Below are 24,226 nucleotides of genomic sequence, written 5' to 3'. Positions count from 1 at the left end.
CACCGTGAAATTAGCTTATTTGGAAAGATGTTAGACACATGAAAAATGAAATACTTAGTTGTGACTTGAGACAAAATACTGGTCGTACACTAATTTAACTGATAACAGTTTTTTATCAACACCCCGTTATGACAGTGTGAAGGGACATAGTGCACAATATTTACATCGAGTAATATTTCACCACTTATTTCACACAGCGTAGTTAGCGAAACACTATAAGGAGGGACATGCTAAAATGACAAGTTATGACTAAGGACAAAAAGAATGTAACTGGTGTGTGTACAAATGTTTTGCCACTTCTTACAAGACCTCCAAGTGACTAAGTGCACCAACAAACAAGCTGTCTTCACATTTCAGAAGCCCATTCAGAGACCCAGTCTATTAAAAACTGTTATAGCAAGTCAGTAGAGCAAGTTAGCTTGAGAATATATTGTGAAGTAGAACACACACATGGCATAGTTTGTTTTCTTCTTGAGGGTAGGCCTGTCCAAACTGAGTAGGAAATGAAACCATACCCCCATCACCTAAGAAGCTATACCTTTCATTGCTCAATAGTAATAAACTAAATTGAGTGATACTTTTTAATATAATCCATTAACTTTTACATATGTTCAACAGTGATTGCGATGTTCACCATGTCACCACAGTGAGTCGGCCGCATGAGGACCGTTTCTCATTTCTTTGCACGCATTTCTAAAATTCTGTATTGTATATACACAGTAAGAGAGTGTCTTGTTTGTCAATTTCAAGAATTAACACGTTGTCTGCTGGAAGGAAGCAAGGCAGAGCAGCTCAGTTTTCATCCTCCAACTCTGTCACCTGGGAAGAAAGACACAAAAAAGACATTATTAGGTTGGATTGCTTTGATTGGTACATTGGATTCATCCTAAAGCTGGCCTCGCCTCACCACTTTGAGATCTGCCCGACTGACCGATTCCAAGTACCTGTAGTCATCGGGCGACATGGGCAGCAATTTCTCTTGCAGTCGGGCCGGATGTCTGCGGCGTGGAGACACGAGTCAGTGTCGAGTCAAGAGCTCAGTCATGTGACACACTCATCATTTGAAAAAACTCACTCACACTTGTGAGACAGATATGAGCTCAGTCTTCATGTAGCCGCTCTTTTCTGTGTTGTCCACATCCATGGGCTCTGGAGCTGGAGGCCGGTCGGACCCAAATTGCGTACATTTAATAGTGTCCCCATTGAATGGGGGAAAAGAACAGAAGGCAGGTCTTACACTCAGAGTTTTTGTTGTAGTACTTCTTGAAGGCCACGTCTTTGGGGACGTTGGGGTAGAGGAAGCGCAGCGGGTTGTCGGGGATGTCGTCGGTCGCCATCACCTTGTAAGTGCGGATGATGTCGGCCAGCGAAACGGCAGTCAGCTCTTTCTTTGTGTACGGCTCCACCGAGTGGAAGATGGGATTGCCTGAAAGGCAAAGTCATGCCGGAATCATCTGAACACACCCGAGTGAAGCGTGAGAAGAGGAGCTTACTGTGTATGTCATGTTCGACCCATGTGAAGGTAATGGCGCCTTCTTTGCTGCTCTCGCTGAACCTGAGCAAGAAGGTCCCCGGGCACTTGTCGCTCAGCAGGGCCTTCTCGCGCTCCTTGCTTATGAAGCCCAGGATGAATCTGCACAGACCACCCCCCCCTCCCCATATTTCAACTTTGATCAAGAGAAGAGCGTGTGCAAGGCCGCTCGAGATTCCACACAGGAACAACTCACCCGTCATTCCAGAGGAAAAGCAAGTGTCGCTTAATCAAATCCAGGATGCCTTCGATCCACAACCAGAAGGAAAAAGCTTTCTCGTTGGCATTTTGAGGCTACACAAAAGCAATGTTTGTCTTAGTGGACGTAAGCTCGTCACCTCACGGCACCGCGAGCCAACGAGCGAAACCTCAGTCGGAAAGGAGGATTTGCATTTTGGCCATCGACGTGGCTCTGTGATTACTTCCGTGTCTCACCTTGCAGAACTTGTTCCAAGGAACTAGACCGTCTGGGTTCCTCTGTGCTTTGGGACCTGCAGAGAGTTGGAGATGCCAAGAAGAGGCTCGTTTCCATGCTTTGGTGTGTGGGTGCAAGTTGCGGCGGTGGATCTGACCCAGCAGCTTGTCAGCCAGCATGTTGAGCTGCTCCTGGTTCAGGCCTCGCTTGGTGACAGAGGAGAACTGCCAGCCCAGAACTTCGGACAACTCGGACCATTTGGCTGCCGGGGGAGACAGGAAGAACTGCAGGTTCTGGCAGGGGAGACCAAAAGGGACTTTCTTTGACTGCTCACACAGAGTGAGGGCTTTATGGTGAAATTTCAGCATAAACCTCAAGTCCAGAATAACAACATTTGACCCTCTCTAAACTTTGAATTGTGGCTGCTCGCACAAGCTTCCATCTATGTGGCCAACCTCGAGTGTGGAGATGTGCTTACCTTGGGTTCACTGGTGAGCATGTTGTACCACAGGATAGAGGCCCAGCCGCTGGGGAGCTGGCACACGTTGGAGATCACCACCACAGGCAGCGACAGCGCCTGAGACGCAGACAAGGGGCAAATCGTTTGTTTCCTTTGGGCGGCGCAAGCAGTCCTCTACCACAATGCCAAGTCGCACCTCCAGCTTGATCCTGGTTCCGGACTGATTAAGCTGCAGCTCCGACTCAAAGCTCAGCGAGTGAAGCTCCTTTGTGACGATCAATGGAGCCTAGACTCACCGACACGCCCGTGTCAAGAGTATTCCGCAGACTGACCCGAGTGGTAAAAACCACAGTCAACAATCCTTACCTCACTGGTTCGGTTTCCTGGAACTTTCTGTTCTTTCAATTGCTGTGGGGGAAGAGGAACAGTTTGAGTGGACATCCTGCAAATAGTCCAAACAAACAGAAACCGACGCCGACATGCAATCGGTCGCATTGTTCCTTGTCAAAATGATGAGGAAAAAGGAACTGGGAATATGAATTTCACCAGATTTAGTGTCTATTACCCCAGCCGGTGAAATCAAACAATACTTGCCAGATGTCTGAACTCTGCTGCCAGGCTGCCATTGGACTCCTCCATGTTTATGACTTTGGTGTTTGTTCCCAAGATGTTGAACCTGCGGAACCTAAAAGACAACACACATGGATCGCTCGCTGCCGCTCCGCACGAAAGGATGTAGGCGACTTGACTTGACGGCCGCGTTTCAAACACACTGACCCTTTCTTGTCTGTCACATCCCTAAAAAGGTCAAGACGGCACATGAGTGACAAGTTCAACAACAACAATGTATTGGCGTGCGAGCGTGAGATCGTACTTGTCGAAGACTGCCTTGACTTTGAGCTGGTAGTTATACTCGGGCAACTTTACCAGGAACCTGAAGACACGTCGCGGAGTGAGAGAAAATGGAATATGGCCTAAACGCAGAACTTGCCGAATGTTTTTTTTTTTTTTCCTCCTTACCGTAGTTTGACCGTGAACTGAATGGCGGTTTTCAGCACCAGCGGCCTCTGAGGGTAGGTGGGCATGCAGGGCTGCCGCTCCACAACCAAAGCGCTGCTCACAGAAAAGAACCGCACGACGCGTCAGCGCAACACATGGACAACTGACTGGCCGGCCGGGAGTGGATGGCAGACATTACTTGGAGAAGAGGTTCTTCAGCAGCTCCAGGCCTCGGGCCTCCAGTAAGTCTTTCTTCAGGGTGATTGGGTCGTTTTCGTACGTGAACTTCTGCTCCAGCTCTTGCAGCTTCTTGAGATGCTGGCGAAACTGTTGGAGGGTCTCTGCTGCCGTAGTGAACCTGCAGGGGGACCACGAGTTGGCGGTGAAAAAATCTCTCGGGTCGAGGTCCGAGTGTACGTGGACGGCGGAGGCGCTCACCAGTTCTGCAGCTGATCCAGGCAGGCGTTGGGCGGGCCGCCGATGCAGGCAATCTGCTGCCGGCGCTTCCACTCGGGCAGCTCCTCGGAGATCAGGTCCGACACCAGCGCGTGGGTCACATTCAGGAGCTCCGTCAGCTGGACCATCACGTCCTGAGGACATAAAGGTTGCCGTGACTTAGTCGGCCCGTCATCTTCTCCTAGTAGAAAAACAGCCCGCTTGGACCAAAACCTTTTGTATTTCAGCAATTATTTTTTTCCGACAAGCCTTTGCCGGCATAAATCCAAGGATGAACCAACCTGTCGTTTTGTTTTCAGATCCAAGCACATCTTCATGATGATCATCTTCTCCTTCTCCACTTCCTTGGGCATCATGTCATGAAGTTCGTTCTCTGCGCAAACGCACAAGCTCTTAAGACACCTCCAATGGCGCCACACGTACGCTGGCATCTTAGCCTCGTTGGCGGGTCTCACCTCGGTTCCTCAGAGTGTTGAACTTGAAGTCGTATTCATCCTGCTGATCTTCCAGGTTTTTGATGGTTTGATCTGCCAACTGAGACACCAATTTGGGAAGAATATTGGCAACATCCCCAAAGTGGAACCTGAAGTATCAAGTGTGGTAAATGTGTCACCTGAGCTCTTTCCTTCATCTCCTTCATTTTGCCATCCAGCTTCTGCTTCTCCACCACCATGGCTGACACCATCCCTTCACCCTCCTGCCATTTTCACACTTGTCAATCCAAAGCCATCGGTTCAGTGGCTTTGTTCCAAGTACAAGTGTAGTTTTACCATGGTGCTCTTTGCGCATGCCAGGATCGCACGCTCATCTTTGAGGTTCTTTGAAATGACCATGGCCATGTGCACCGGGTCGTCCTGGAATTTATCCTGGAAACAAAGCAGATCAGAGCGGAACAGATTCGCTTCATTGTCATCGTGTTATATACAAGGTCATTTCAAGTGCCGGCCGGGCCTTTTGTGAAAGATAAAGCATGAAAATGCGAAACGAAACAAAAATGATCTCACTAGTAGTATAGTACGAGGAAAACATTTGAATACTGAAAACAAAAATAAACTTGAGAAACAAAACAACATTTATGATTTGCGTTTGCCTTTAGTTTGTGTATATTCATGTTGTGTGGGTGGAGGCGACCTGCAGATTGCGCTTGATCTTGCGGCAAGTGTGTTGCTGCAGGAAGTTGTTCTCCTGAGAAAAGCGGCTGTGTTGGTCGTCAAGCTGGGCCAGGAGCTCATGAAAGCGGACGATGGCTAATGATTCTTGATCCATCACCAAGTCCCTAAAGATGTACACCAGATGCATTGATCACAACACAATAAATATTAGACTCTAATATTTGTTCCAGGAAAATGTATTTATTGCTTCGTTCCTCTGAGGTGCAGCTGTGTGTCCGGCATATGGGAATGGCAGATTTTATTTTATTTTTTCCAATCCGATTCCAGCCTCTATTTATTGCCAGCGTGTCATGCAACTTTGACTATATGAGCAACGTCAGTTAAGATTTGATGCTTGCAGTTCGGCCTCCATGGATTGACCTATTTGCAGGTTGTAAAAAACATTTATTTATATTTTGGTTGGGCAATGCTGATTTTTGACAGTCCTTGTTGTCGATTTATTTAGATGATGAATTACATTGTCCCTATTCGAACAATATTGCAAATTGTTAAAAAAAAAAGGAAAAACATAAATAAAAAGACTTTAAAAATGAAGCAAGGTTGTGTATGATGACAACTCTATGTGATTGTGCAGCGCCTTCTGATTGGCAATTTTAGGCATACCGACATAGTGTACATATAATATGGACATGGACGCAGTCACAACTGTTGTGTTCACAAGTTGTAACACAACAACACTGATGATATTCGTAAACCTGTCTATGGCGTTTTGCTTTTGTTTGTCAGCATTAACCGCTTGATGATTTCCGCTGTGCTTTGCGGTCAACTATGCGCAGAATGTACACGGTCTGAGGACCCTCACCAGTCGATGCTCTCGATCCACTTGCTCAGGTACGCTCTGATGTCCATGGGGAACGAGTCATCGTACAGCAGATCCACCTGCTCCAGGTACTTGCAGTCCAGCATCTGAAGCTGGTTCCATTGAGCCATCTCCAACACAATGGGTAAATTCAATCAAAGCTTGAAGGCGTGTGTGTGTGTGTGCTCGCGCATGTGTGTGCGCGTGTGTGTGTGCGTGTTTGTGTGTGTGTGTGTGTGTGTATATAGTGTATGTATATATATATATATATATATATATATATATATATATATATATAAATAAATAATCAACTGAAGTACAGTATGTGTACTAGTTACTTCATTTTGGGTGACAATCGTCAATTTGTCCTTATAGTAACTATTTAAATAACTACATTACGTGCAGTTGCTTGCTAGGTTTACAACAAAATACGTTTGTTTTATTAAGAGGCTCACTTGTATTACTTGACTAAGCACGCAAATGTACAACATTCCAAAGGAGGAGGATAACAAATATTGAAACTTACCGTCTATAATTAGGTAGAACTAAGACTCAACAGAATGGGAAAGAGTAAACAGGAGCTTATTCTCTTCTGCTTCCTCCTCTGGCTACTTGTTTTTTGTTCTGACAGCGATTTTTGTCAGTTTGCCTGTGTCACTGAAAGTAACCAATCACCGTCGCGATTGCATGACGATGGTACGCCCATTTCTTAGAACAGCCAATCAAATTGTTGAAGAGCGGCTGTTCAGTCCTACCGGATTCACCCCTTAACATAAGACTACCGAGTTGAGCTATTGTGTCTCAAATGGCTTGGTACGGCACAAGACCAAACGTAAAAATGTGAATATTTTTTCTGTGTATTTTTTAGTGTTTTAATTATACTTAAAATGTATATTTATTTTTATTTAAAATGAAATAAAGACTCGTTGACAGGGGGAGTACCAATTATTGGAACGGCCAGGGTTGAAAACCACGTGTTTTCAGAGAAACCGAAAGGAACTGCAAAACGAAACCTACATTCTACGCTTGTTTCGTTGACTTGTGGGAGTTAGGGGCGCTATATATCTAAATTGTAGTTTCTATGAATGCAATATTATCGCACAGCAGACAAACAGAAATTTGAGGAATGCAATGTGTTGCATAGACGCAATAACGTTCACAACTTCACACAAAGTGTTATAAGATAACAATTCCCAATTAAAAGTTCCTTTCTGGTGTAGGTTTCCAAACGACTTAATATTTTTTGCTTAAAGTAAATAAAATGCTTATAAAGACGTTTTGTTTTATCTTGAATTATGGTCTTGCTTCTTAAATCAGAATTCTGAGGAAAAAGAAAGTCAGAATCTTGGCACCCTCCCAATTTCTTCTTCTTCACTGGCCCTAATCCTCTTCCGTACGGTTCAGAAGATAAATTAATTAATTAATTTGCTGGTGTTACAGATTGTAATGTTTTTTTAAGTTGTTAAAAGGAGTCATAATACTGAAAAGTCCCCATTAGACACGGCCTACGTTGATGGTGCTTCAGTTGCGTGCAGTGACAACTTGGACATACTGTGTTGCTGCAGATCAACATCACAGGATGTGAACTCAAGTTCAGGGCAATAATTAAGAGAAATGTTACTTGCGGACACGTTGTTCCAGCTGAGCATTTAGGTCACAAATCCCCGTGAAGTACAACAACAGCCAGGACATCTGCTCTCAGCATCAAATCAAGACAAAACCTCCTGTGGAGATGAATTTATTTTGATTCTTATTTTTTTCTCTCAGTTTAATTCCTGCAGGCCTGGAATTTCACAGACTGTGTAAAAACGTCAGTCTGTTTTTGCATTTTCCAAACCTAACAACCACCAATTGGAATTGAATTGGATAAGAATGGTGCAATACCAATCACCGTTCTCCAGACCTTTTTTGTGTTTGGATGAATATGAAAACTATTGCTCGCTCAAGTATATCTATAAAGTGGTTACAAATTATACACAGCCTCCCTAAGTTTCTTGATAAATTAATGGCGTTTGATTCTTAGCATTTGTTTTGCAAGCAAGGGGGAAAGAGCACTCGGTTCATTGTTGATCAAATAAAGGCACATGCTTGACATCCTGCAGGCTTTTTTTTTGGGCCAAAACTCAAACCAGACAGAAAGCAGCAGGGCGGCCCACACATCTCGCATCTTTGGATCAAACCAAATACAGTGTTACCTTGACTTATGAGTTTACATTGTTTCGTGACCATGCTCCTAGCTAATCATTGTTCCCTATTGTTCCAGTTCCCTCAAATAACAAATTTTTTTGTGTTTTAATTATGAAAAAAATTGTGTAGGCTGTATAAAGAAATAAACCGGTTTTATTAAAGATAGCGTTTGCTGTGGTACAACAATAACAACAACGCTTTATGTCTTAACATATGGACGGCCGCATACGACTGCAAGCGAAGTTACCCAAGTGACAGCTTTAATCAGGTCAAGTAAGTTGATAAGCTCGCTGATATGAGTTCATTGCTTGTTTTTAACCCCCCCCCCAGAAAAAAATACAACACCAGACACTTAATTTTTGGCCACATTCCATCATCAACAAGTCATGCGAGCAATAGAGCAGCATTGACGTGCTGCCATTTACGTACGTCAGTGAACTGAAGTGAGGTTACGTTCAATTCTTGCTAGCAACTCCAGCTTGAAGTGCATTTACTGTACGCCAAAAGTCACGGTGTGCCTTATTGAAGCTTACGTGGATTTGGCTTGATCACCATGAAAGCATGTCAGTCAGAATTTTACTCTTTCTTGGATCACTAGTTTGTTTTTACAAAATCGTGGCTAGCTCCTGAGCTGTTAGAGCTAGCAGGTTAGCAACACAATGCAGAAGGAGGGCAGATCCGAGTGTACCCTTTTTCAATTTTACTCGGTCAGATCTAGTTTCATAAAGCAAAAAAATTATGAAGCGGTGTCCCCCCCCCTAACTAAAAAGAAAAATCCTCATTAAGTCAAGGTAGCGCTGTCCAATCATCCAGCACAGTACTCTGCTGACGTTACAAATCGTTGAAGGTGCTTGAAATCCATCAGTGCATCAGGAGCAACCGCAGTGGTCCACCACCATAGACGGGATCTTTCCGTAGATGATCTGCTCCTTGCGGTTAAAGTAGAGCATGTTAATGGGCGACATCTTTGTGGGCGTGCAGCAGGGTCCCGCCGTGCCGCGTGGGTTGGCCTTGTTGACCAGGTGCGCGTGCGGGTACTGCTGCAGGTGCAAGAACTCGCACTCTCCCGAGCAGTAGTTAGCTCGATAGCGCTTGGGTGCGATGATCCAGTCCCAGCCGAACTCCTCAAAGTCCACAGTGAGCGGGTAACGGCAGCAGCGCGTCTCCGCTGACTCTTCGTCGCAGTTTAGACCCGAGTCACGACGGGATCGCTTTGGACTGTCCAGGATTTTGACTTCAATGAAAGGTTGCTGGAAAGGAAATCGGTTGTGACATGTTAAACATGAATGGAACGTCGATGTTTTTTTTCGTTTGCATATCAGCAACAACAAAAATGCAGAAAAAAACTCAGAAACCCAAAACGCTCAATCTTCTGGGGGTACTTAACGGCATGCATTTTTTTCATGTAATTTTAAATGGCGATATTTGAAGATGGAATCCGGGCATGACAATGTCGTCAGTTTATTGACCGAAGTAATAATGATCATTTTATTCAAACAGCCTGGATACTGTAGCTGCAAATCCCTGCATTGGAGAAACTGATCATTCTCTTAATTTTCCCAGAGCTTTATTTTCTATTGCTCCTATTGCCAATTGACTTTGAGACAGAGCCGGGGTACGCCCGGGACTCGTCGCTAGTTAGTCACAATTTGTACTCTTCAGCTAACCCAAAAGTCGTGTTTTTAGAATGCAGACGGAAGATCTACCTAATTCGAACCTGGCGTTCCTGACTGTGAAGTCGATATGCTAATCACGTTACATCACTCTGCCTGCCGATATGGATTCTTCTCGTCTTGTTTAGTGGGCCGATTGGGATCCCTGAAACGGTTTTAAGCGGTGCCCTCACCAGGCCTTCCTCTCCAGGCTCTGCTGACGTGACTGCCAGGTCTTCTCCTTGAGGGTCGAAAGCATTGATGTCGATAGCGTAGTTGCTATCTGGCTGACGCAGCCACGCCTGCAGCAGAGACTTGATGTCCATGCTCTGCCAAGAACCGGCGCCAGCATCGGTGTCCACCTTTAAAGAGCGCACTCTGACCCGGGTGTTGTTTCCCTCCCTGTCGGGTTTCAGTCGTGAGATCTGCAGGAAGACGGTTGTGACCATATGGACTGGCCGCAGATGAACCCACAGCTGAGCGCTCAGAATGTTCTCTGTGTGGATCTTTGGACTGAGGCTGAACAGGCAATAGGACAGCCTTCCCGTTGCGATGGAGTCTGCTGGAGAACATTCACAGCAAGTGTTTAACTAAATATCAACAACTTCCACGTTCCTGTTATAGGTCAAATTACAACTGCCATTCCAAAAATGTTGTTTCTTATTATTTTGAGCCATGTCAATCGTGTGGCCAGTTTGAACAGTAACACTGCCCTTACTGTAAATCAGACTCTAGACTACCCCTCTAATTTGCAAGTCAATTTTTGATCCATGTGCCTTTGTAAATGTTCAACTTGCGCCACTAAATTTCTGGTTAGGAGCCATTGTGCTCCAAGGAGAAAAAAAAGAGTTAATTTGGATTTGTGTCAATACAGGCAAATTAATTTAAAAATGCTACTTGATTAAAGCATCCAAAACAATTTGATTGTAATATCTCTTGAAGATTAAATACCAATGCACGTCAAAGTTAAATACAACTAATCTACATTTGAGTGTGTAAGGAAATTTAAAAAAAAAACTGTAGATGACAGCATTTAATCATTCAGTTAAAACGTACTGTGCCTAAATAAACATTTTAATGTGATCGATTGTATTTTATGTTGTAAATGGATTTTATCTCGTTTTAATTCGGTGATGTATTCTTTCGCGCACCACTAGAGGGAGCTGACGTCTGGTTGCTCACCATTTGCAGAGCACTTATAGGCAATCAATTACTTTCACGTTAGTTATTCTCAGTTACTCTAAGGACTCTGTTACTCTAAGGACAATGAAGTCTTGAGTGAACCGAACATGCCTGAAAATTCAAATACACCACCAAATACAAGTTGCACTCACAGATGGTCTTATTGCTTTGTTAAGCCTAAAGTGAGACTTCCTCAATTTCTGCCCCCAATTTATAGTTTAGGAAATGAATGTGTTGGGTTAGTTACACTTGGTTGCCATGGTGATGATGGTCTCCGTGGTAGCGTGCTCCTCATCTTCCACCCGCGGGTCGTACTGATCCAGGAGCTGCGTAAGAGGCGGCGCTTTGGGCAGCAGCTGGCGGATCATATCCCGGCTAATGTTGGGTGCCTGCTCCAGCCGTAGGATGCTGAGGATCTGCGACTTGATGCTGTACAGCCTCATCTGCTTGCTGTGCTCGCGGAATTCGCAGGCTGAGCACGCTTCTATGCCTTCCGCCATCAGCCCGGAGGTCCGGTTCAACTCCCTGGAGGAGCCCGCAGATAGAATGGCAGCAGCCACACTGAGCAAGAGGAGCATCTTGGACACAAGTGCTTGGTGGGTTGACACTATATAATGAAATTTTGTCTCTGCCCTCAGCACTCTATGATTGGCTATTTGATCTCAAAGCAGATTTAAAGAGGTAGGACTGCCCCCCCCCCCCCGCCCCCCTTGTTAAATACCGTATGATGCCTGAGATAGTTTTATAGAAATGATAGTTTCATACTTTTTTTGTATTTTCAGCTGCAACTGAAAAGTGTTTAGCTACTAGGGAGAAAAAACGAAAAGTTAGGAAAAGCTCAGTAGAAGTTTATTTTAAGGGTTGATCTGGGGCGCTTTAAGTGGTGGCAGGTGTCTCCACATTGAACTTGCGTTTGAATGTCATTGGTTAATTCTCAGCACAGTGACATCATCACTTCTAACTTTGCGTGCACAGACTTCATCTCATTTGTTTGCTTTGACTTGCCCTCTAAATAAGAAATCATAGCTTTATTATAATCATAGATCGTGGGGAATGTGAAATGATATATTTTGGTGTCCATTATTAAATGTCACTGAAATTTGAAAATTTCTACATCGATTGTCATAAATGTCCCAGGGACTTCCATTGCGACGTGAACACAAAACATTTGGGCTCGGAAACTTTGTTATTGACAGTGGAGCGTGAACCACTAGAGGGCGCCACTAAGCTATGGAACAGTTTTGTTTGAGCTGCTCCCTGTGGTCCAGCGTTTCCCAACCTTTATTGAACCAGTGTTCATGTTAGGTACGAGTTAGTATTAGGTTTGGGTTAGCTATTTGATTGACAGGCGAACATCGGGACTGGGATGTTTTATTTTGCTGTAACTAATTAATAGCATATATGTGTAATAAACAAGTACAGTTATAACGTCCTTGAAACAGCACAAGTCAATGCTTAAATGGGACATAACTTCAAAAAAAGTGCCGTAAAATACAAAACAATATTAATCCTGGCCACCAGGGGGCAGAAATAGACGAAGATGCGTCCACGACACGATAAAGACGTAACAGAAGAAGAACACCCGAAGCTGTTTCACATGACTTAAGTTGAGAATGTAAACAGAAACTAAAATATGTAGCCTGACTGAAACAAGATAAGATGTCAAACACAAAATGGAGGACAGACTTTGCGGAAATTCGGACTGGATGTCACAATTACCCGATGAGCTGCTTGACGTGTCGCTGTGGAATTTGGCCATCCCTGGTAAGCAAAAATAAATAATCCCACCCCTACACACTAGAAAATACGGAAGTCCTATGCTTAATATTTATCTTACATTTAATCGATCAATCTAATCTCGACGATATGTGCACGTTTCTCGTAGGGAGCCACGACAGCATGTCATTCTGTCTCGACATGTCCTCCCCTGTCGTGGAATCAGAGTCGTGGCTCCTCAACGTGATGGACAAACTTGCTCCTTGCCTGATACGGCCCTGCGTGTTCCGCTGGGCCACCACGCAGGTACACCCCGATTTATTCTGTAAATTATCAGTTTTGTGTGAAGAGTAAAAGAGACATGACTTGCCTTCAGCTCCTTGTTTTGTCATTTACCACATCTCCACAAGATCCTGAAAAGTAGATGTGATGTTTGGATCAGAGATGGTAGTAAATTACTAGTCACGGTTAAAACCCTAACCCTAGTTTGAAACCCTAGTTTGAAATTCTAACTCTTTCCCAGTGTGCGTGTCGTGTGTTTATGATCTTCTTCCTCTGCCCATAGCAAGCTGACCTCTGTCGTCAGTGTGACCTCGGAATACGCTTCTTGGACCTGCGGATTGCCAGGAAGCCAAAAGAGTGCAGCAAATTATTCTTTGCCCACGGTATCTATACAAGGAAGACTGTCAAGGTACACGCACACATAAAATGTCTACACACCCCTGTTCAAATGCAAAATTTTTGGTGAAATGAAATTGTGAATAGGAGTGTCATGTTTTGGTCAAATGTGTGTGCGTGCATGTGTGTGTCGTCACCAGGAGGCTCTGGATGAGCTGGCCACCTGGCTGGATGCACATCCTAAAGAGGTCGTGATCGTTTGCTGTTCACATTTCAGTTGCCTGACCCCGAGTGACCACACAGAACTTGTAGAGTACATCATATCACGTTTCGGACCAAAGCTCTGCTCCCCACAGGTAAGTCTAGTCATTTACACACTGATCACCATGAGAAAAAAAAATCTTACAAATTCATGTCGTTTGTTTGAATGTGGCCAAGGGAGGTCAAAGGTTAATCGTAATTTTTTTTTTAAATTCTGAAATCATGGACTTTTTGTGCAGGATCGTCCCACCTTGCGGTCCTGTTGGTCCAAATGTCAACAGGTGATCATTTCCTATGACAACCAGGAAGTGCTCCAGCGTCATCCCGAGCTGTGGACCGAAATACCTTACTGGTATTAAACGGCAGACTTATCGGCACATGCCAGCCCAGCGCCTCCATGATGATGATGTGGACATTGTTTTTTTCTGTAGGTATGCTGACAGCACTGATCCAAAAAAGGTGATTTCCTACTTGGAGGCTCAGAAGCAAAAAGGAAGACCAGGTAGGTTGGATCTATCTGTGGAAAAAGCACACACAGTTGACCTTAATGCATCAGCCCACTCGACTCGTTTTGACTGTTGTCTGCTCTCCAGCTGGTTTTTACGTCAGTGGCCTGAACCTGACTGAAAACATTGCGTTTGTCCTCCTCCATCCCTTCCAAAACATGAGGAGCATCACCACCAAGGCCTTGACTGCGCTCTTCAACTGGGTGGGAGAACAACGGCCGGGGCCCGAGGCGGAGGGCGTCAATATCATCTGCTGCGACTTTGTTGCCGTTGCTCGGTTTTGCGATCGTGTCATTGGCCTCAACTACAAAGGGCGGTGCTGACAGAGACAAAAAAAAGACTGCAAGACAATCAGCACTTGTCAGTGTGATCACCGTACACGTACTCAAGTTTGAATGCGCAGCCCATACAAGGAGAAGGAGGCTTTTAACTGCTGCAAGGTGACGTGTGTGTGTTATCAAGCAAGCTGTTAGTTGATGCCCGAGCTGAGATCTGTATTTTACTTTTTATATTTTGAGTGCTATTGTGAATTTGTTGCCTTTTAGTTGCTGGAAGTGACATACTGTATATGATGTATATTGTAAGGTGTTTTTTTTAGAAGCTTTCTTAATAAAAAACAAAAACAACCATGTATAGTAAGGCTATTTTTTTATGAAAAATGACCATGCTAAGGTGTTTTTTTTTTGTTTGTTCTTTTTACAAAATAAAATGATGTAATGTAAGGCTTCTTTAATAAATAAATAAAAAATATGTATACATTTGCTAAATGTGTTATTAAAAAGCGAAAACGTGTTACCATCACATTAAACACAGAACGGATCACTGAAAGACTTTGAAATTAAAAAGAAAATAAATACAAATGTCTTGGTCCAAAGATCATTTAAGATCATTAACACAACTGAGTCACATTAGATGAGAAAAGAAATTGGACTGAACACTGACCAAGGCAGGATTTGACCAGTGCCTCACAAACATGGTTCATCTGCACATGCACAGTCCGTCGTACCACCAAGTACATGCTGAAAATGTTGAGAAGAAACAAAGTGTTGCCATCACAATGGATGCCAGAAGTGAAAGGGATCATTCAAAGATAATTTATGAAAACCAACTTGCTTTGGGTTAGGCTTAGGGGGTAGAGTTAAGGGTTAGTGTTAGTAGTTTGAGTTTCAAACTAGAGTTAGGGTTTCAAAGTCAGGTTTCAATGACTCAATGGCTTCTGATTGTGTTTTTCCTATTCACGTCTGATTAGTATTCGGTACAAACGACTGCCACACTTTGAGGAGAAAGAAATGTGACAAGAACAGTGTTGACAACATTTTACTGGAGAATGATGAAATGCCAGAAGCTTTCATGTACAGTATGCACCGATGGCGGCAGACTTCACGGAAGGAAAACGATGCAAATAAAATATAAAAGGCACAAAAAGCCTGGCAACCTTTCATCAAATACGAAGCTGCATCGGTCAACAGACAAGTTTTCCCTTTTGCCGCAGTTTATTTTTGGACAGCCACAAATGTATCTTCTCCAAGCCTACCAGCTTATTTCTTCTTCTTCTCCTGCGTGCTGGTGAACCACTGGTCCAGCAGCTTCTTGCTGTAGTAGATCTGCCAGCCGTGCACCTGCACGGAAATGACGATCGCCAAGTACATAATCGTCACCGCCGAGAAGCCGAAGATGAAGCGGTAAGCTTTGCCGTGTCGGTACAGCTGCTGAGCCACGGGGAACATCTCCATGCTGCCGTAGATGAGCGGCGCCACTGAGAACAGCCCGGCGCTGATCATGGAGATGACCAGGTAGCTGATGTTGTTGCGGGGCAAAGCCATGAAGCTGAAGATGGTGGGGATAACGCTGAGGAGGTACGGGTACTCCCACTGGTACGGTGAGGCGACGGTTTTGTGGGACACGAGACCCAGCTGGCTCACTGTCACCTAACACACAACGAGACACTTTAGAAGGAGCTCAGCGGTCACTCGGCAATGAGATTCTACCTGAGCTGCCATCAGCACCCACACCAGCAAGTGGGCCATGTTGAGTTTCCGGATTTCGGACTTGAGGGCCACGCTGGAAGAACACAATGTATTTATCTTCCCGATATGATTACAGATATGACTGACCTACCTCATTTGGTAGTGTGAGGCCACTCGTTCCCTGTGTTCAAAGTCACTGCCGTCCGTGCCTGTCGCGCGCGGTCCCGCTCGGGAAGCCATGGCTCGCTTCTACATGACGGACAATACAAAAGTTAGACTGTTTTATGTTTGTGTTATTTCTCAAGTCATGAGTTTCATTTGACGAGATCGTGCTAACATTTTGTGTGATCTAACATTGCTCGTTTTTTGTTCTGATGTGGAAATATAATCTCTTGAGTGTGATCATTTTCTGTAACAATGTGAAACAAAGTCATAATGTGACTCGACTTAATCCTCAAACTTTTTTCAATGTGGTAGCAACTTGTGTTATTTCTCAAGTCATGGGTTTCATTTGACGAGATCGTGCGAACATTTTGTGTGATCTAACATTGCTCGTTTTTTGTTCTGATGTGGAAATATAATTTCTTGAGTGTGATCATTTTCTGTAACAATGTGAAACAAAGTCATCATGTGACTCGACTTAATCCTCAAACTTTTTTCAATGTGGTAGCAACTTGCTTCCAAAGTAAAGCTTGCGTTGAACTACAACGCAAAGCAGAATAGTGTTTTTATTAAGGAATTCTCATAAGATCATCGCGTATTCAAAGCCGCCTGCAGACAGAGAAAGCTGCTTGAGTGGCCAGTTGAATTATTTTGAAGGTGTCTGACCGTTTAGAGGTCAAATCAGTTCATCAACACTACACGTGTAGTGTTACCCCGTTCCACTCCTCCACTTTCGGGTTGACTGCACTCCGTGCATTGACTTGGCTAAAAAGCCATTGCCAAGCAGGTCTAATTCTAATGAAGGCTGTCCAGGAGTTATTAATTTGGGTTTTGTCTTGCAACAGCTTGCAAAATGCATCGTCAACAGCGACCAACTAGCACTTAGCTAGCACATGGCGATATTTATGCGCGATGAATATAATACAAACATTTATTTTAAGTTCTATACTACGTAATTGCACTTACGTGTTCGTATGGGAAGGTTGTGCACACCGACGGCTCCAGTGTACGGAAGAGGAAAGCCGTCAACATCGCCAACTGATTGGTCAACAAACTTCTTCGTCATTGTTTTAACGGCGGTTGCAAACTATAATTGCACACTACCGCCATCTATTGCTTTGGAATGCTTACTGCGTTGACGTTTTACACTAAGCGGCAAGTACCACCGAAAACTAATAAAACAAGGCTAGTATAAATACAAAAGTAAACACCAGGCAGAGTTTTTTGTTTACTCCTGAAAGGTATGTTTAATATTTTATGTCATTATGGCATCATACACAGTTTGAACAATAACACTGATTAAATATAGAAGGGGAACCCCGGCCCAAATTATACTTCAATTAAAATTATTAGTATTGCACATAAAATTTCTCTATGACATACAGAGCTGTAAGATGAATGTGAATGTTTTTTACTTGATAGCTAAATACAACTAAACTGTACTACATGTGTATTAAAAAAAAGTTTGAACAGTGTTTCTTTTGTGTACCACCATAGTGTTAATCACGTGACATTGACAATTATTGAACTAATCAGTTCATTTACATTCATCATTTTACAAATTAAGAAAAGAAAAAAAAAAGAGCTCCAATTTTCAAATTCAAATACATTTTTAAATATATATTTTTTTCTTTAATTTTTAGCAGGAATTTAACACCTGGCAGAATTTGTCCTGCAAACAAAATGTTTGTAAGCAAAGAAAAACAATGAGTCTGAAGCATGAGTCAATTGTTGTTGTTTTTTTTGTATGATTTAAAAAAAAAAAAAAAGTAAACAACAATGGCCGATTGTCATTTCATTCATCTTCTCATAATCCCCAAATAAAACATTCACCACAGTGAAGATCCTTTTTGGACTAGTAACTGTGCAATTAGCACATCAAGAGACACTTTGCTCATGTGTAAATACAGATGTCACGATTTCTACAAAATATTAGTCAAAGATAGTGACGATGTTCCCAAAGCACATCCAAACAGGTTCACTTCATTTGCCGCTTCAGTCATGATATTTTTAAATACAAGTGCTTTCAATTAGATTGGGTACAATAAGTATCCAGAAAAAATGGCGTGGACGTACTGACTGGCGTAAAGTCCTGCTGCCTGCTCAGACGGCAGCTGCAAGTGCACCATGTCAGCCTGCTGTAACGGGAGCACGGCGCTACCGGATGCCTGGTCCAGCAAGCCCTTGACGCACTCATCGTAAGTGTACAGCATTGGCTCGTTGTTCTTCATCAGTGCCACCCACACGTTACTCCCTTTGCAGTGGACGTGGTAAGAAAAATAGTAAACCCCTGGTACACTGCATGTAAAAACACCAGTTTGAGGATTGTAGTCCTGGTTGCCATTCTGTAGGATTTTGTCGAAGATCACGGGGGAACCGACAGATGGAAATGGATTTGTGAGCTTTGCTGTGAAAGCTGGCATCTCCAAGGCATTTCCACCAGTGTTGCCACTATACCTTGCCTTTTTGTACGCTTGTTTTTGACCGCTGTATGGACCCGACACTGCATGGGTTTGACTGAGGTCAGGATATGTTGCAGGGAGTCCTGGAGGACCAGGGGGTCCAGGTTGCCCTGGTTGTCCAGGAAGTCCCTGAGGTCCAATAGGGCCAGTGTTACCCTTAGGACCAATTTGACCCACCGGTCCAGGTGTTCCCTCACCAGGATAGCCTGGTAAACCAGAAGGGCCTATTTCCCCCTTTAGACCAGACATTCCTGGAGGTCCTATTGGGCCACCTGGTCCTGAAAGTCCTGGGATCCCCTGTGGTCCATGATGGCCTTTATCACCAGGTTGGCCTACTGCTCCTCTTGGCCCAGGTAATCCTGCTGTACCGGGGGCACCAATTAAACCCCTGTTGCCTGGTTCCCCTTTTGGGCCCACGGGGCCTTGAAATCCTCTCGGTCCAGGTTGTCCTACCTCGCCCATGAAGCCTGGCTGTCCCGGAAGGCCTGGTAACCCTGAATCCCCTTTCAATCCAGGATTTCCTTTCGGCCCAAAATCACCATCATCGCCCTTTTGCCCTGGGAAGCCAATGCTGCCTGGTGGCCCCATTGGGCCTGGCTGACCAGGTCTGCCACTAGAACCTGTCTGACCAATAACACCTGGAAGGCCTGCATGACCCTTTTCTCCTTTTAGACCTGTTGATCCAGGAACACCGCTGTGTCCTTTGTGACCCATGGGTCCTGGAAAGCCTTGTTTGCCATAACCAGGCAAACCTGGACTTCCTGGTAATCCTGGAGAGCCCGGTGCACCTTTGCTTCCAGGAATCCCAGGTTGACCAGGAAAGCCATCTTTCCCTGCTTTTACAATTCCAGATGAGCCCGGTGGACCCGGTTGGCCTTTGTCACCGGGTGGTCCTGCTGGTCCCGGCTGTCCACGAGCACCAACTTTTCCTGGCATTCCCGGATGCCCGGGATGACCATTCACACCAGGTTTGCCAATCCCAGGCATCCCAACATGTCCAGGTGGACCCGGTGGTCCACTAGGTCCTTTCAACCCAGGCAAACCAGGTATGCCAATTCCTTTTTCTCCTTTGAGGCCTGGTTGACCAGAAAGCCCATGAGGACCTCTTTGACCCGGCTCACCTCTAACACCCAACTGTCCTGGCAGACCTTGACCTCCAACCTTCGCAATTCCAGGGAGGCCAGGTGGACCCGGACGTCCTTGAGGACCAGGAAGTCCATTTGGGCCCTCACGACCACTAGGTCCTGATTCACCTTGTGGCCCAGGCAATCCAGGTCCTCCTGGTTTTCCAGGCAATCCTGGCAGTCCTGGTTTGCCTATTCCCGGATACCCTTGAGGACCAGTGGGACCTGGTTTTCCTGGTATTCCTTGCAATCCCTGTCCTGGTAGCCCTGGTGGTCCCTGAGGTCCCGGTGGGCCTTGAATGCCAGGAGGTCCTTCTCCACTAGAAACATGGGGAGGTGGACCTTTGGCTCCTCTGAATGTTTGCCCTTAAAAACAAAGACATTTTGGTCATGAGAGGTGAGGATTCAATCCAGATGAAGAATCAGTCCTCAGTTCTTTAGTGATTTCATTTGAAAATAGAGAGACCTTTGCTTTCCGTCAATAGCCGCTCTTTGCCCAACTCAAATGGAAGCTGAGGGAGCTCCATACCGTACTGACCCAGTAACGGCATCTCGTTTCCTGAGAAGGGCTGTTGTGGATGGCCATCGTTGTACTGCGGTTGCGGGTGGTATTGTTGCGATGATGTTTTGCTTCTGGAGAATGTGCCACCGTGGGCCAGATGGACCACAGCGATGAGTATGTGGATGGGATGGAGGACTGCAGGAACCATATTCTACTGTGGAGAAGAAAAAAATAAAATACAACCAGTAAGTGGATCAGTTTTGCTACATCATAGCAAAATAGATTAAACATGTTTTTCATGGCAGAGTGACAGAAAAAAATAAACCTAGCATTGCTCAATTAACAAATCAAAAGTTTGAATCTTCTATCTACAAGTGACACGTTTGCTTACTTTCAGAGTTCTCCTTGCCGAGTAAACGTCTTTGTCCACTGCCTGGCCCGCCTTACATTAGGTTGCTTCTCGGACTCGTTTCCAAGGCATGAGCGGGGAGGTGGCCATGTAGAGACGACGCCGGTCTGGTCTCGGCTCTGTCTAAGAAAATGAATTACAGGTAAGTTCAAGATCAAATAGTTTCTTCTTCACCTTGTAGTGACGTATGATTGTCACAACAAGCGTTTCTTTAACTGATTCCCAATGTAAAGATCCAGCACCATGGACAGAACCCCACAAGTTTTACATCATCTTAGCATCCTGTTATGGTCCAGGAAAAGCAGCAGGATAACTAAATGAAGCATGGTGAGCAGTGATGGGAAGCCACATTCTAGGCCAAGCGTTGGCTTTGACGCAAAAAAAATAAATAAAAAGGATCTAATACATTGCAAGATTTAGGTTATTAGGTTATTCCTCATTCTGTTGGAATCATCCTGGTCCGATATGGGAAGTATTCAGTCAGTGGAGATTTCAAAGTCATATTTTAACATCCACAAAATAAATGTACTTCCTTATCACATTCAAAAGTTCTTTTGAATTTGGAAGTCTCGTTATAATTTGAAAAGTGTTTATCTTTATTGTACAAAAAGCTGTTCAATGAATATTTCTGTTGTTGGAATGATACAAAATGCAAATTTGAAAAATTTTCACTTTTTGATTTGATTTTATTTGTTGGTAAAATTATTTTTGAAAGGTTGTTAATAATGAATTGTTTGTTGTTTTTGTTTGCCTTTCTCACATTTAGAAGCTGGTAGCTTAAATCCATTTTAATTGTAAAGAAAAACAACTACAAAATGGCCAGGCTTAAATAAGCTTTTGCCAGCGCCATATTTTGTCACCGCTCATTAAATCGCTGATAATTGTTGAATATATTACTGTGTGGTAAAGGGGAAAAAATAATAATTCTACTAGTATCAATAACTACAATAACAAACTTAAAAAACTTTTGGAAGTTAGTAGTTGTGGTCCATCTGGCACATCATCGTTCAACAATCAACACATTTGAGAACTAGACCAGTCTCTTTCAGTGGAATGTTAAAAACAATGTGCAGAGCTTTGAAATGTTTCTGGACCCTAAACTCAGGTTGGATCTGACCTCCAAGAATGCATCAATCCGAACCGACTGGATCAAGCGAGCTCATTCGTCAAGGTGAATACACACCAGAGACCGTCCAGAATAAATGAGTCCGCTTCTCTTATTTCCTTGCATGATGTTGAGGATCTAGCCCCCCAAAAAAAACTTACAGATGCCTTTTGAAGCCCCACCTGATGCTTCCAGATGGCCTACTTTAAGAGTCTTTGAAGCACAATGTGCTCGGAGCCCAGACTATGTTTGACATGCAACACTCAGCTGATCAGCGAACAAGAACCGAGGCCAAGACATCTGGGAAAGGCACCTGTGTGTGTTTGTGTGTGTGTGTCTGTGTGTGAGCATCCATTTTGAAGTTGTGCCTCCAATACACAATGTAACACACACACGCACAACGTGTCTGACGAATGTCCACGTCACCTTCCGTCTCGCCTCAGTTTTTATTTCCGACAAATGTCAACAATTGGATTGATTTCCCAGCACGCTTCGCAGTCATAATTTCTCAGCAGAACCTTGTGCGCTTGCTTTGGCTCCTATTTACGTTGGCTCCCAAAGGCACTCGGCCGCGTTTTATGGATTGGATGGGCCAATAATAACATGCGATCACGATGGGAAATTCTCAAATTTACAGCTGCAATAGTTTAATTCTAGATCGTGATATTAATATTAGTGGGCGATACAGAGGAGACATTGTTGAGAACTAATTGTTTTCCAACATTGCAGACTTCAATACTTTTAATAACCAGCATTTCTGGTGCATATGATGTATTTTATTTTACATATTATATTAATATGGCTTGCTCCTGTTGATTCAGATGGGACGGTTTTATTATTATTCATTTTAATTACACTGTATTGCAATTTGTATAATTTCTACAATAGTGATGTGATTGTGGTGATATTAAGAGGTCGACTGAGTCAGGCCCACGTATGTAAGACCCAGCCGGTGATCCACCGCTGGTATCACCAGAACCTAATCTCTCACAACTACGGCCAATGGTCTTGACCCAGAATATGAGGCCAAATGTTGTTCCAATAAAATACTGCAACTACGAGCTCAACTATAAGAACCCAACCGGCTTCTATCTGCAAACAGCTAAGCTGAGATAATTACCAAAGCGTATTTTCCAACCCAACTTGCAAGAGAGGAGCATGTCTATGACTCAACAAAAAAGCAGGCAGCAGTGTGGTGGGATCAAGAAGCACATTCCCTCCGAGCTACATCAACTCTTCCTGTCCAGGAGGCAGAAGGGAGCCAGCGAACCGAATGTGGGGCACAGGACAAAGACATGAACAATAACAAGGCAGCAAAATAGAAAAGTCTGGGCCTGCTCAGGGAAGCGTCTGGTCCTTCCTCCTTTGCAACCGTCAATGACAAGATCCAACAATAACACAAGCGCTGCCAATCTCCAGCATGTCAAGATGACGTGTTGTTGCTTGTCACGCCTTTTTCTTACAAAAGCACGTCCCTAATCAAATTAAGCACTGACAAAAAAAAATCATCAGGACCATCCCATGTCAAGTTTGGCAGGTGCGCAGACAGAAATCGGGACAGACAAACACACGCGTCGCTGAGTTTCAGTTTGGCAGCTTTCACGCCCTGCATGATGATCACTTCACATTCTGGATGCACAAAAAATTCTTCCACTGCTGACAAAACAATGCAGGTTTGCGGCGAGGAAGCCCCGTTTCTGACTCTGAGTCTTTTATTATCGGCAAGGAGATAATGCAAAAAAAGTGAGGCTGAAGCCAGAAACACACAAAACAACAACAACCTTGCAACAACTTCTTACCTGCACGTAAGTTGCTGCCCGATTGCAGAGTGGGTGGATGTCGCACAAAACTTTGATCGTGGTGAGGCTTTTATGTGCAGGAGGGAGGAGCTGCGGAAGCAGAGGACGGAGCCCAAATACTGTCCAAAAAATATCCACAGGATCTGCTTGAGAACGCGCAGTCAGATAACGGTCAGCTGTTTGCTGGAACATACTTCGGTCGGCCTCAATAATATCAAGTTGCTATTAAATTGTTAATCTCCATCCGATATAAAAGATAATTTTGTGACTCGATACGACAATACGCGGAGCCAAACATTTTAGCATCACTATGACGCATTTCAATGAGACAACAATGCAACTACCAGTAAGCCATAAAACGAAAAACATAAACTGCATAATTTCTACCAACTGTGAGATTGTGACCGAGTCTTTGAACTTTTGCTCAACTTCTTGCTTATTTCAATGTGCCATTTCCCACGAAGAACAGATGGTTCACATTAATCATTTTTTGTGCTGCTTTAAAAAAAAATCACTTTAGCCGCTCCAGGACAAAAAACACACGCATATGCCGATTTAAAGTCGTTGTCACAGAAAACAGTTGCGGCATAGAGCTGAAACAGATTATTATTTCCCTGCATCAATCACGTTCATGACCGTGTACACCGCAGAGAGGAAACAGTCTGCAAGAAAATCGTGACGTCACAGCGATACAGTACGTACCAACGCAAATATATTCTTTCGCAAGGCCCAATATTCTTTA

General features: G+C 44.1%; 5 protein-coding genes across 12 annotated transcripts; 1 reads left to right on the top strand and 4 right to left on the bottom strand.

Annotated features, from left to right (window-relative positions):
- Positions 1-153: 153 nt before the first annotated feature.
- On the bottom strand, positions 154-6,482 carry stat1a (signal transducer and activator of transcription 1a). Of its 2 annotated transcripts, none has more exons than XM_037267067.1 (24): positions 6,359-6,482; positions 5,836-5,963; positions 4,993-5,137; positions 4,632-4,727; positions 4,475-4,558; positions 4,317-4,395; positions 4,143-4,234; positions 3,844-3,995; positions 3,605-3,763; positions 3,427-3,519; positions 3,281-3,340; positions 3,184-3,204; positions 3,001-3,091; positions 2,773-2,814; positions 2,603-2,692; positions 2,425-2,523; positions 2,104-2,239; positions 1,967-2,022; positions 1,728-1,825; positions 1,494-1,633; positions 1,238-1,426; positions 1,080-1,155; positions 908-998; positions 154-819 (listed from the first exon to the last, which is right to left on the bottom strand). In XM_037267067.1, exons 2-24 carry the CDS (start codon positions 5,961-5,963, stop codon positions 793-795), a joined length of 2,244 nt encoding a protein of 747 aa, XP_037122962.1. In that variant the 5' UTR covers positions 6,359-6,482; the 3' UTR covers positions 154-792. The 2 variants fall into 2 exon arrangements, with proteins under 2 accessions (XP_037122962.1, XP_037122973.1); XM_037267078.1 differs by having other exon boundaries at positions 945-998.
- A 1,254-nt stretch (positions 6,483-7,736) lies between these two features.
- Positions 7,737-11,561, bottom strand: LOC119132429 (growth/differentiation factor 8-like). Of its 2 annotated transcripts, none has more exons than XM_037267694.1 (3): positions 11,101-11,561; positions 9,866-10,230; positions 7,737-9,269 (listed from the first exon to the last, which is right to left on the bottom strand). In XM_037267694.1, the coding sequence occupies exons 1-3, from the start codon at positions 11,429-11,431 to the stop codon at positions 8,889-8,891; spliced, it is 1,077 nt and encodes a 358-aa protein (XP_037123589.1). In that variant the 5' UTR covers positions 11,432-11,561; the 3' UTR covers positions 7,737-8,888. The 2 variants fall into 2 exon arrangements, with proteins under 2 accessions (XP_037123589.1, XP_037123579.1); XM_037267684.1 differs by having other exon boundaries at positions 9,866-10,233; positions 11,101-11,535.
- An 821-nt stretch (positions 11,562-12,382) lies between these two features.
- On the top strand, positions 12,383-14,463 carry LOC119132484 (PI-PLC X domain-containing protein 1-like). The gene is made up of 7 exons (XM_037267813.1): positions 12,383-12,617; positions 12,739-12,875; positions 13,135-13,260; positions 13,388-13,543; positions 13,688-13,800; positions 13,880-13,950; positions 14,042-14,463. Exons 1-7 carry the CDS (start codon positions 12,527-12,529, stop codon positions 14,275-14,277), a joined length of 930 nt encoding a protein of 309 aa, XP_037123708.1. The 5' UTR covers positions 12,383-12,526; the 3' UTR covers positions 14,278-14,463.
- A 792-nt stretch (positions 14,464-15,255) lies between these two features.
- jagn1b (jagunal homolog 1b) lies at positions 15,256-17,156 on the bottom strand. Its single transcript, XM_037267886.1, has 4 exons — positions 17,050-17,156; positions 16,073-16,170; positions 15,943-16,015; positions 15,256-15,882 (listed from the first exon to the last, which is right to left on the bottom strand). The coding sequence occupies exons 1-4, from the start codon at positions 17,113-17,115 to the stop codon at positions 15,493-15,495; spliced, it is 627 nt and encodes a 208-aa protein (XP_037123781.1). The 5' UTR covers positions 17,116-17,156; the 3' UTR covers positions 15,256-15,492.
- Positions 17,157-17,859: 703 nt separating this feature from the next.
- LOC119132139 (collagen alpha-1(VIII) chain-like) lies at positions 17,860-23,650 on the bottom strand. 6 transcript variants are annotated; one of them, XR_005099799.1, is made up of 5 exons: positions 23,485-23,648; positions 20,563-20,703; positions 20,136-20,385; positions 18,050-20,035; positions 17,860-17,938 (listed from the first exon to the last, which is right to left on the bottom strand). XR_005099799.1 is itself a non-coding variant. In XM_037267162.1 (4 exons), the coding sequence occupies exons 3-4, from the start codon at positions 20,377-20,379 to the stop codon at positions 18,114-18,116; spliced, it is 2,094 nt and encodes a 697-aa protein (XP_037123057.1). In that variant the 5' UTR covers positions 20,380-20,385; positions 20,563-20,703; positions 23,485-23,650; the 3' UTR covers positions 17,868-18,113. The 6 variants fall into 6 exon arrangements, 5 of the variants coding, with proteins under 5 accessions (XP_037123057.1, XP_037123041.1, XP_037123051.1 ...); XM_037267162.1 differs by having other exon boundaries at positions 17,868-20,035; positions 20,208-20,385; positions 23,485-23,650; XM_037267146.1 differs by having other exon boundaries at positions 17,868-20,035; positions 20,136-20,382; positions 20,559-20,703; positions 23,485-23,649.
- Positions 23,651-24,226: the final 576 nt, after the last annotated feature.

The sequence above is a fragment of the Syngnathus acus genome, chromosome 2 (assembly GCF_901709675.1).
Source record: "Syngnathus acus chromosome 2, fSynAcu1.2, whole genome shotgun sequence".
Classification (NCBI taxonomy): domain Eukaryota; kingdom Metazoa; phylum Chordata; class Actinopteri; order Syngnathiformes; family Syngnathidae; genus Syngnathus; species Syngnathus acus.
The sequence above is the reverse complement of the archived record's forward strand: the minus strand, read 5'-3'. Positions and strand labels throughout refer to the sequence as shown.